The 11,504-nt window shown below is 49.6% G+C and overlaps 1 protein-coding gene across 1 annotated transcript; it reads right to left on the bottom strand.

Moving 5' to 3' along the window:
* Nucleotides 1–354: 354 nt before the first annotated feature.
* Nucleotides 355–5,406, bottom strand: SPINK1 (serine peptidase inhibitor Kazal type 1). The gene is made up of 4 exons (XM_009806844.1): nt 5,352–5,406; nt 3,827–3,867; nt 3,107–3,219; nt 355–436 (listed from the first exon to the last, which is right to left on the bottom strand). The coding sequence occupies exons 1-4, from the start codon at nt 5,404–5,406 to the stop codon at nt 355–357; spliced, it is 291 nt and encodes a 96-aa protein (XP_009805146.1).
* Between the last annotated feature and the right edge of the window lie 6,098 nt (nt 5,407–11,504).

The raw sequence follows: 11,504 nt of genomic DNA, 5'->3' as shown, positions 1-11,504 counted from the left end.
CACAAGTCACGAGAATGCTAAAATCTCCTATTGCTTGGATGCTTGAAGTTTAGGAAAGGAGAACAAAATTCTTAATGCAAAATAGAGTCTGCTTGTTATTCCAGAGCCTGGCTCCCTCCTTGGGCATGTCCTAGCCTTGTCCCTGGGGCTCTGACAGTAATTTCCTCACAGGTCTTTATGGACATTACCAAAACAAAGCATATTTTTCAAGAAGGTATTTTAAATGTCAGGGGAAGGGGTTTGCTGTGTGTGCAAGAAATCCCAGTGCAAGGCATGGCAATGCTTCCATTTTATTAGGAGTTTGTTTAGGTGAGGGACAGCTTTGTGCTGTCTTCTCCGGAACGGTTGCACCTTTTAGTTTTGAGCGGCGTCGGAGCGTGGAGAGGGCTTTTGGCACATTCCCCTGTTCTTTATGCGCACATTAGTGTTTCTTTGCCTGGAAGAGACGTTAAAAATGCTAGAGGATGCCTTCAGGTCCCTGATACACAGAAGAGCCTGGCTCAGAGGACAAAGAAAGAAAGAAAGAAAGGAAAATACCACTTAAATCATCATTTAAGTGTTATTCACAGTAAGTAAGGCCACATATTCTTGACAGGGAGTTCAGGGTTACCATGGACATGTGTTAATTAATTCCAATAAGCTCAAGAGCTGGCGCTTCCTGACACCTCCTGGCAGAATGATTCACCTCTGCTGTAGGACAGCACTAAGACACCTCTAATGCCTGTCTGGCTGCAGACGATAAAGGTTATGACTTTGTTTTGTAGGTTTTTACAGACAAATGCCTGCCATTGTGTCTTGCTTGAGCTTGGGCCTGCTCCCAGCCTCCCCTCTCACTTGCTTCTGCAGCAAAAGCAAGGAAAATATTAAAAAGGCACCTGCAAAAAAATTATTGTTATTATTTTTTTGCCCAGTAGTGGACCTAATTACTCTGAATTTTTCAATTTTCACGTGGAAACACAATGTTCTCCTCTTTGGAAAGACAAACCCATTTCTCAGGTGCATAGAGAAATGCTGGTAAAATGATTTTCAAGCTGTTTTGCATTTTGCAAAAAGCCTTTTGCATGCTGGTCACAGTGAAGTGACCAAAGGCGACAAGTGAGACGCCGCTGCTGCAGGGACCCGCCAGATGCTCTTGCTGTAGTTATTCCCAGACTCCTTGCAGGCCTCCAGCTCTTGTCAGACCGGTTGCACACATAAAACTGCAAATGACACTTCATCCTCCCTCTCGGCTACCTGACTTTTCCTCATGGGCCAAAGCTTTATAAACGAGGACGCTCCATTTATCTCTCCCTTGAGACATCTGGCACCAGGCAGCTTCAAAGTCCTGGTGTCTGGCTCTGATCGCCCTGACCAGGAGACCAAATGACTGTTGTTCCTAACCCCAAAACTTCACTTGGGGATGTTACAGGGGAGCTGCAAGGCTCAGGGCTTTGACCTGCAGGACCAGCACATTTCCAGTTGCAGCTGCTGAGAGCTTGCACAAACACAAATTTGAAGAAGTGCAGGGATGCAGCGCCTGTCAACGCAAGGCGGGCACCAGCATCAGCTGCTTGTCCAGCCCTTCCTTCCCCTGGCTCCCGGATGGATCCAGATACACCATCAGCTCAGTCCTTTTCTTTTTTGTACTCCAAACTTTCCCTTCTGCGACGACTGAGGTCCCCCATCCCCTCCGAAGCTGTTCTCCACATCGGGGGGATGTGGCATCCTCGATGCCACTTTGTTCCCTGTGTAGCTGGCTTTGAAGCCTTCCTCGCTCTCTTTACCCCGCTCTTGGTTCATGGCCAAAGCCCTAATGATGTTGTGTCTGACGAACCTCCCACCCCCATCTGTTGCACAATACAGCTGACAGCTGGTGCTGGGCTGCTGGCTTCCAGCATGGTCATTACCGCCATGCCATGCCGCGCCGGGTCATTAACCATGGCGCCTTCCTTCAGAAGATCCCACTCAGCATGTCTCTGCCTGACTGCATCGTCTTCAGCCTTGAAATGTAAAACCAGCATCTGAGCAGGCCAGGAGCAGAATATGGGGCAGCAGCCTGGGTTAATGAAGGAGAGAGGGGAGAGCCAGACCACCAGTTCTTATCCAGACTCTTTTTCCCGGTGATCTGGACTCTGTTCCTTGTTACTGCAGAGTTAGCCGGGAGGCAGTGCTCCTAAAAGCAGAATTTGGCTCCACAAGCCCATTCATCCAGGGATAGAAAAGCTGGAATTTGAGCTTCTGTTAGAGACGTCTTTGCTGATGGCAGATGGGGAGATGAGCCTGATGACTGAAAATTCCTCCCTCCACCAGGTAAAGTCAAAGGTGAAGCTCCCTTAGCCCCACCAACTGGGGCATCTGCTTACAAATAAGACTCAGTCTTCCCAACAGAGATTTTTGAACCACCTAATAGCATTGAGTTGGAAGTAATTCCTTTACTTGTCTGACACAGAGCTCTTTCAATGTATAAATATACTCAAAATTACCTAGGGCCCAAGCCAGATGAAATGAATCAAGTCTTGCCAGAGACGTCACAAGCATTTGGACCTGGCCTTCTGCTAAGACAGTGCAATCTGGCACCAGCACAGATTAAATATAAGGCTCATTCTTAAAAATACCCAGAGCAAATTGTATCTTTCATATGCAGAGAAGACAGAAAGCAGAGCTCAGCTATAAATTGCTGGGGTGAATAACCATAGTTTTTCCTCAGCCACCACACATCTGAGGTCACCTGGAAAAATATTTTTCTGCCTGCATGCTAGATCTGGGCAGACTTTGAGGACTTTGCCATTTGCCTGTGTTCCTGGACACCCGCCAGCACAGTCCGAGCAACCACTGCAGCTTGGCAGTTCCAGGTGTGGGGAAATTTTGACTGTGTGGTCCCTGCTTGCGGGCAGCTTGTGTGCTGCAAGTCGCACACAACAGACCTATTTCGCAGCCAGAGTCCACATGCTCAGAGCAGCGGGTGCAGCATCTGCGCGGGAGGCCAGATTCATGCCAGATGTGCTGGGCACACTGCCCGTGCTCCACCCAGCTGCATGCAAAGAGCTTTCTTTCTAGGAACTCCCAGACATATGTAGTAGCCCTCATCCGCATGATATTTAGACTTGCCTGAGGTCCAGATACTCACAGGTTCTGAAAGCACAACAGACACTCATTGCCGTATAGGAGGTTGTCCGTGCCACAGACAGGGTCAAAGATCTTTGTGCAACCTTTTCTTAGGTCATAGTTGCCACAAGCTGCCTGGAGATGCAAAAGGGTAAAGCTGAAAATATTAAACATGCTTTCAGTTTACCAAAGGAGCTTTGCATTCATGGGGAGGTGAATATTTTGTATATCTTGATAACCCATGCCAGCTTGCTCAGAGCTCCGCTGTGAACTCTCAGAAACACTGTCACCATGCTGTCCTTTGGCCAGCTGAACTTCACCTGGCACTCCTGCACACCCTTAGGAGTGGCAATATTGAGTAATGCTCCAATGCACATGCTGATCATGTTCTTCCCAGTTCTTATTTATATGCTACAACGATACCTGCCCTCGCACTTGCAAGCTAGAGGGTAAGGGGAGCTCTGATCTTCTTGGCAGGTAACAGCCATATTCAGCTCTTTATTACCAGTTTTCCTCCACTGATTGTGGGGAAATGCAGTGGGAAACCAGTACCGTCACTGGGATTTTGCTGTGGCACAGCAGGTGGAAGGTGGTTCCCAGGCGCTGGCATCTTTGGGCTGCCAACCCAGCAGCTCACTGTACTTCACTGTATTTAGCAACTCTGGCTCCCCAGTGTATGGGTTAGTGCTGTCTCACCAAAGCTGGGCACACACTTGTGCTACACAAAAATAGGAGCCTTCACCTCTGTTCCTTTGCCAGCAGCTCCATCCATCTCAGCGTTTCCTAGAGAAAGAGTGGAGAGAGAGAGAAGACGCCTTAGCACCCGTCACTCGGGCTGATTTCAAGGGACACCTACTAAAGATGCTTTAGCCTGAGGACTGTGTGTCTTCGCTCAGACACCTTTGTCCCAGCAAACAATTTCTGCCCTTGGATCTGCCCCATTTTGCAGCTGGGTCCCTCCCGGCTGCATCTGCCTCTTTCCCCTGGTAGAAACACCGTGATAGTGCAAGGCCCTGTCAAGGCCAGATGCACTTCTAGTGACTTTCCCTGCCAGCTGCCAGGGAGCAAAGGTGGCTTTCGTTATCTCTTATCATGTGTTCATGATAACTGAGAAACTCCTGCTGATGCTGAACTGGTGCTGGAGTAAATCCAGGGTGATTTTTCTAATGTCAGTGGGTTTGTACCACAAGGAAGCAGAGCAAAAGACAGGTTGCTGAAGGTCTCTACAAGAAGGAGAAATAGGTGGACTTTGAGGTCTCACACCAAAGCTGGTGGGCACAAGCCGTGACTTTGGTGGGCTTTTCCATGGAGAAACTGACCCTGAACTGACAGCTGGGATCACATGGGTGGAACATGCTGTGGGTGTATTTTAAAAAACAACCTGAATTTGTTCAGCAAAAGTACTGAGAAGAAGACCTTGGGTTGCTTATAGATCCAGAAGTCATCTACATGGAGGATTTAGGCTACATCTACATTAACAACCAGCGTGGCCCAATAGCAGTGCGTCTGTGGAGTGAAACAGTTTGGTCCTGAGGACCTGATAGCCGCACTTTTAGGGTTTCAGGGATGTTACTTTGGACTAGCACTGGTCCAGACCCAGGAGCTGTGGCTCACTACATGCTCAGTTCATCTGAAACGAGTCAGATTTTGTGCTCAGACAGCTCTGCAATGGCAACCACTGCAGAGTGAATAGGATGATGGAGGACTTGTTTCAGAGGCACCCTCCTGTTCTGAATGAACCCACGAACGCAGAAATCCCTGGTGAGCAGGACCTGCAGAGCAGCAACAGCTCATGTTCTCATCCCTCTGCACCATATGGGATTTTGAAAACACAGTTGGCTTAAACATTGACTTTGGTTGCGAGAGCTGCATTTTCCCTTGCATAGATGCGTTTCCTGTCGTCTTGGGTTTGCTTTTTTAAAACCAAATAGCACCTATTCACTCTAAAAGAATTGCAGTGCCCTAGAAATCGTCAGGGCTGAATCCCAGCCCTGAAGGGAGAGTGTCAGACCAGCAGGTCTGTTCATTTTTGGGAGCAGGTGCCAGGCACCCTTTTAAAGCCTTTGCTTTAGGCTTGCTCACAGACCACTGGTTTAATGCACACTGGCCATTGCAGCACTCCTTGGGGATTGCTCGCTTTCCCTGTCCAGGGCCGGAGCAAGGTCCCAGCACCAGCTGGCCTGTTCCCAGGCTCACCTGCCCACGCAGCAGACCTGGGAGCTTTAGCAAGGAGAGGAAATGGCTCCGAAGCAAAATGTTGCACTCACCTTGGTAGCAGCAGAATGCTAGGGAGAGGAGCAGGAAAACACCAGTTGCCTTCATGGTCAAGGTGATGCTTTACTGGGAACAGCAAAGAGGAAATGGGACACTTCTCAGGCTTTCAGAGAACCTGTCTCTGGCAGTCTATGCTGGGACCTTTATACCTTTCCCCATCTCTGGCACCACCCTACATGGCCAGCTCCACCCCGCAGTCTTGTGATGACACCATTCAAAGTATGGGGACAACACCAGGTGGCAAATGGCTCATTGGTGTGCGCAAGGATGAAAGCCTCTCCGAAGCCAATGGAGGTAGCGATCCTTATCGCTGGCAAGGACTGGAGCTGCATCTCAGGTGTGGGAGACAGCCTTGGGTCTGCACTGCAAGCCGGGAAAAAGCGGCTTTGTGCAAGAAGCAGATTGGAGAAACGGACAGGACGGCAAGGGAAATACATGTGTTAGCACGAGTAGTGTGGCTTTGATTAATGACCCTGCCACTGCCACTTGCAGGGCTCTGGGTGAAGATGGGTTTGGTCCACACATGCCTTTCCTGGCATGATCTGCAGAGCAGAGGTGGGGTGTCACAGCTCCCCTTCCCACCCTGGACAGATAGGGACAGCAGCAAGAACTGCTGCTGGAGAGCAGAGAGCTTGGATGTGCCTTGGGTTCACTTGTGGCTGCACATTCAGTGCTGTTATTTTGACTGCACATCTCTCTGATTGCAGGCAGGCAGCTGAAATGAGCTCATTGGGTTGGATGCTGCTCCCTTCCCCTCCCTGCCTGCAGTTTGGAGTAAACCCTGGGGATTTCCTACATTTACTCCACCAATGGTGCATTGCGGAGAGTGGATCAGTCCCTTGGGTATTAGAAGGATTAATTAATGTTTCTAAAGCACTTTGATATCTCAGCCATAAATCACTGGAGAAGTGCAAAGCAAATTATTACTAATGGGGGCTTATGACTCAAAGACAGATTTTTAATTAGCTGAACAGGAAAAAGTCAATGCCAAGAGCAATTCAAGGAGCTGTTTGTGAGACAGAAATCTCAGCTCAATCGGCAGCTGCTCCGCTGTCCAAGGGAGACCCCAGTCCGAATGTGGCTCTGGAGGACACTTTCCCCTGCCAGAAACATCCCTTGTGAATTTGCTTCAGTAGTGATGGAGATTTTCCCTGCTCTCATCTGGGCTTCCCTCTGCTCTCCCTGGGGTGACCTGCAACATGAAGCTGAAAGAACTGCTCTTAATGGCATCTGTTATTTTATTAACTCGGAGAGTAAAGCTGGCTTTGGGTATGACCCTCTCACCAGCTGTGAATAGCTGGGCTGGGTGTTGGTGGACTTCTGTGAGCAAGCAACAGTCCTTTAGCATGCCTGGGACAAGGATTCACATGGTGTTATCACCCTCTGAGGAGCAAGGGAGGGAGGTATGATCATTTTTTATAGCTGAATGAGGTTCATCTTGATCCAACACTGTCCCCTGATGCTCCTCCAACACATCTGCCAGGTTCGCAGCGTGAGTATAGCCAATAGGTGCCAATAGGTGCTTTGGTCTCACTTCCCAAAGCTGGAAGGGGACTTAGCAAGAGCATTTACGTTTATACGCCAGGGCAACTGGGGAAAAGATTTTCCTCTTCAATCTGTAACACATGTAAATAGAACAGTGCTGAAAAGAGTTTCTCTGATTACCCTTGTTTGGGATGTGCCCACTCCTAGTAAAACACATTTGCACATTTTTCAGTTTAGAAATCCTTACTGTAGCCAGGAAATATGATAGTTTTGATTGTCCAGAAACAGAAACATCTTTCCTCAGATTCTTTGGAAGCATCCAGGCACATTTCCAAACTTGAGTTTGATGGGTAAATCCTCAGTGTTTACGAGAGTTGCTCTGCAGATGGGAACTGTGTTGGTTCCTGGGACATTTCAAGTGTGTGTAACGCCATGGTTTTCTCCTTTCCTTCTTCTGCAAGCCAGAGGCATCAAAGCAGAGACAGGCTGCCGACCTCCCCCTGCCTCCTGGACACTTCTGTCTTGATCCTCTTATTGCTTAGGCTCCTGATAGATTTGTACTGACTTAATTTCATGTTCGTAACCTCTCCCAGAGCTGTATGAGATTAACTACTTTACTACTGAAGCAGGTTGAAGAAAGTCCAGATTATGCAATGCAACGAACTGAACTTAATTATTCCACAACGAATTGAGCCAAACCAACTGATTCAAGGGCAGTTGCCTCTGCCAAAAGAAGAATCCAACATAGGCTGCTAACACAGCTGCAGCCGAATAGCAGTCACGCTAGGTTTTTAATGCAGTTTCTCCATTAGCAATTGCCCTTCCTTTCCAAGCACCTCTACTGACATCTGTGTGTTTGTCAGATGCCTTCAGAAACGTGGGATCTCAGGGCTCCTCTCTCCTGATTGACATCTATTCTATATCCCTCGGGAAAGTCAAACAGAAGTGCTTGGGGCTTATTTGACTGGGGAGGAATGAAAAAGAGCTGCGAACTGCTATTGCACTGGGTGCTCCTGGTAGAAGGAGCAGGGAGATGTCTTCAGCAGTGTGGGCTTTCTCAGGATGTGTCACCTTGTCAGAGCAGCGTGTTCCTCCAAACACATCAGCTGGAGGAGTAGAGAAAAATGAGTCAGGCGGCTCCACCAGCCATGCTGTGTGACTCGCCGAGCACAGCTCCCGTCGTGGAGAAATGGAGAGGACAGGCAGGCTCCAAAGCAGGTGCTGGCGTGGGATGGCTTCCCCTTGGTTGCCTTGTTGGGTGATGGCCACCACACACAGTGTGGGACAGAAGACCTGTGCACATGCTGATGGTGTCTTCTCCTGGCTTCTGGAAGGCACTCGGAGGGGAAATCAATGCCGCACAAGAAATGCAGCACAAGGAATGCAGGGAAGGGGCGGTGGGCAAGGAGGTGAGAGGCAAGCTGAACCATCTGCCTCTAGGTGGATCAGCAGTAAGAGGTGATCCTCCTCTGCAGGATGAATGTCTGGTCTGCATCATCTTTTGACCAAATCTGAGCACTTTCAAGTTACATCTTTTTGAATTGTAAACTGTTGCAAAGGAATGGAAAATTGCATTGCAGGGGAATGAAAAATTTGGGAACCTACCTACCTCCCTGCGACAGCCCATCCACGATAGGCTGGAGGAGCACTTGTTGTACCAGGGCTGGAATTTGCTTTCTGTGAAGATTTGATGTATGGAGAAAAGCCACCAGTGCCCTGGGGACATTGCAACAGAGTCACCAGTCAAAAGCATTCAAAGATCACAAACCAGACCCAGATGATCATGATTAACAGCTTAGAAACCACAAATGGTCCTTAAGCCTCTTCAAAATAATGGCATTTACCAACAGGCTCATTTGGGGTGGTTCACATTTTCCAGCCTTATTCTGAACCCAAGAGAGAGAATGGGCTAAAGCAAAAGCAGAGCTCCTCTTGCAGTCCTGGCACCCGGGAATTGGGGTGATAACAGGGAGATGTTGCGACACTTGGCACAAACTTATGCTTGCTGGGGGTGCTGGAGCTGTATGGGAGCTCGTCTGCTGGGGAGTGCAGGCGAGGGGTGACCCCTTGGCCCCATCCCAGCAGCGTCCCAACTCCTGCTGCCAAGGAGTGGCTTTGTGGCCAAGACCTGCACCATGGCCCTGTGCTGGTGGCATCCCTGAACCTCAGTCCCTTCCTGGAGGTTGTGTGGACCTTCCTTGGGATACATGAAGGGAAGGCATCTTTTGAGGACTTGCGGGAAGATCCTCAGTGCTCAGGATGGTCAACAAGGCAGGTAGGGGGTTTGCTGCTGCGATGGGTGGGATAAGTGGAGGTTGGAGAAAGGCTGATGCAAATGGGAAGTCCAGGGGTGTCCCAAAAGACAGTTCCCAAGATGCTCAAAGCTCTCTTGGGTCCAAAGAGCTGCTTGTGTTGGATTAAAAGGCTAAAAATCCCTACAGCTCTGTTACCTGCTGCGTTTGGCAGGCCTGGAGCTTGCAGGTGTACCCAGGATCTTGCCTATGGTATCCAAGATGGGTTTGAAAGCAGTTGGTGCAGACAGTGCAGAAAAGCAAGCCCCATGCAGCAGTGTGCCCACGGAGGGGAGGAGGTCATCTGTGCATGCAGGAGCCCACGGGGAGATCTGTCTGCAAGTCCTTGGGAGGAAGGGGGATGGTGTGGCTGGACCCATTCAGGCATGGGAGACAGACCAAGCCATTTTGCATCAGCAAGGTGAGAGCTAGCTGGTGTGCAGTGATCAGCTGCTCTTGTATCCAGGGGATACTGCTCAAACACTGATATTTCCTGCAGGAAAAAAAACACCATAATTTGGTCCATAGTGATTTTTGTCTTGGATTCTTTCCCATTAATGCTGAGAAAGCTATTTTGTTGCTCTGGGTGCATCGAAGATACAACACACTCCTGACAGTTTAGGAAAAGGGATCCTGTGAGTAGCTGCTGTGAAAACATCACTTACTTTCCCCAGCTGTAGGAGACTCTTTGGAGCCCAGGACAGTATATCAATTTGTTCTCTCTTCTGTCCTGGAAACGTTGCAGCTGGGGCCTCTGCTTTCTGGGGAGGGGGCTGAACATAGCTACAGGAGAAAATTAACAAATGATCATTTCTACTTTTACTAAAGCTTCTGTTTGTTATCCTTCAGCAAGGGCAGCGTGTCCATGATAGCGACCTTTGGAAATCTGCAGGCATCATCAGCTTCGCCTGAGGATGGGTATTGCTGGCAACAGTGTCTGAAGACAAAAGCATCACATAAATCATAGCTTGTTGGGTTGTTGAGAAGAGGCTGTGCCTGAATGCCAATCAAATTCTTCCTGAGGAGGATGAATGTGCTGGGGACAGGCGATGTGTTTGCAAGGATTAATGGCTGAAATTGGCTGGGGTGCAATTGCACAGGTCCCTGGTGTGGTGGTAACTTCCCAGCCCAGCTCCTGGCCCGTTTGCCTGTGCAAACCACTGCCACCACTGCAGTGACACCAAACCCCACGGACTCAGTCCATGGAAACCTTCCCCTCATTTGCTATGGCTTACTGGGTGATGGCATATGGCCAGCGGGAATACCTCTGGGCTGTGGTCAACTCCAGTCACAGCGGTGGCCTCGGGGCTCTGTCCCTTGCAGATGGGACAGCTGCCGCTGCTGACTGTGGAGGCCATCCTCCCCACAGCGATCCCAGGTCAGGAACAGTGCAGGGAGTGCTGCCTCCTGGCAAAACTTTCTCCACTGATTGCTTGCGCCCCCCTCCTTGGCTCCCATGGGGGATCTCCATGGGCTGTGGAGGCAGCGGGAGCACATGGGGTCAGGCACCCAGGAGCTGAAGCACGGAGCTCTGCTCTTCTTGCTTTCCCTGGCGTTATTGGAGAAAAAGCATCGTTTTCCCCACTCCTACAGAAAATGCCAAAAGCAAAGAATTCCTTCATAAAATTGCTTCTTTATTAAATCCTATCTGCCTCCCGCCTCCACAACCGACTGCCCGTGCAGCTGCCAGAGAGATCCAGGGCAGAGTGATTAAGCGCTGTGGCCAATAATCGGGAAAACATCGTTTTCAATCTCCTCCAGCAAGGCACTCCCCTTTCTCTGCACTAGAAGCAGCACCCCCTGCCCACTCCCCCTTTCACACAGCCGAACAAGATGGGAAGCACATGGTATATACATTCCTTTCGGGGTCACAGACTCCTGGAGGATGATCTGGTCTAATCTGACCTTCTGCATAGCTCAGGCCAGCTCTGCCCCTGCTCCCAAGGACCACACCTCCCTTGTCCAGGGCTGGACCTTGCTCTGAAGTGTGCGTGGGGTCACTTAACAAAGAGCTCTGTTATTAACCACTCTTGATAAGGATCCCGGATGTCTGTTGCCCTGTCCTGTTTGGATAAATGATCCTGTTTGCCTGCAGCTATTGTTGCCTTTAGGTCCCCATTCCCCCAGGCTAGTTTGAAGTGATTATATCTGAAAACCGGCTCTTTAGAAAAGTTGGATGAAGTCCAAGCGAACTTGGAGTGCATTGGCCTGACTGCAGAGGTACTGAAAAGCCGGGGAGGAATTGGCCAGGTCACCGGGAGAAAACAGAGGCAGAGCCCTCCTGGAGCTGCAGAGCGAAAGGATGGGAGGCAGTGGAGACAGGTTGCACGAAGGGTCATCCCTACTGGGTAGCAGGAAAAAAACATTCAC

Source organism: Gavia stellata, chromosome 16, assembly GCF_030936135.1.
Source record: "Gavia stellata isolate bGavSte3 chromosome 16, bGavSte3.hap2, whole genome shotgun sequence".
In the NCBI taxonomy this organism is placed as follows: Eukaryota; Metazoa; Chordata; class Aves; order Gaviiformes; family Gaviidae; genus Gavia; species Gavia stellata.
Note: the sequence above shows the minus strand (reverse complement) of the source record. Positions and strands in the feature narration are given on the sequence as shown.

Excerpts from the sequence above, each read along its gene's own strand:
- SPINK1 (XM_009806844.1), bottom strand. The coding sequence starts at position 5,406 with ATGAAGGCAACTGGTGTTTTCCTGCTCCTCTCCCTAGCATTCTGCTGC. Across the intron at positions 3,220-3,826 it reads CTGCTGGCAAAGGAACAGAG|GCAGCTTGTGGCAACTATGA; the intron begins GTGAAGGCTCCT and ends TTGCATCTCCAG. Across the intron at positions 437-3,106 it reads CTGTTGTGCTTTCAGAACCT|GCAAAGAAACACTAATGTGC; the intron begins GTGAGTATCTGG and ends CGTCTCTTCCAG.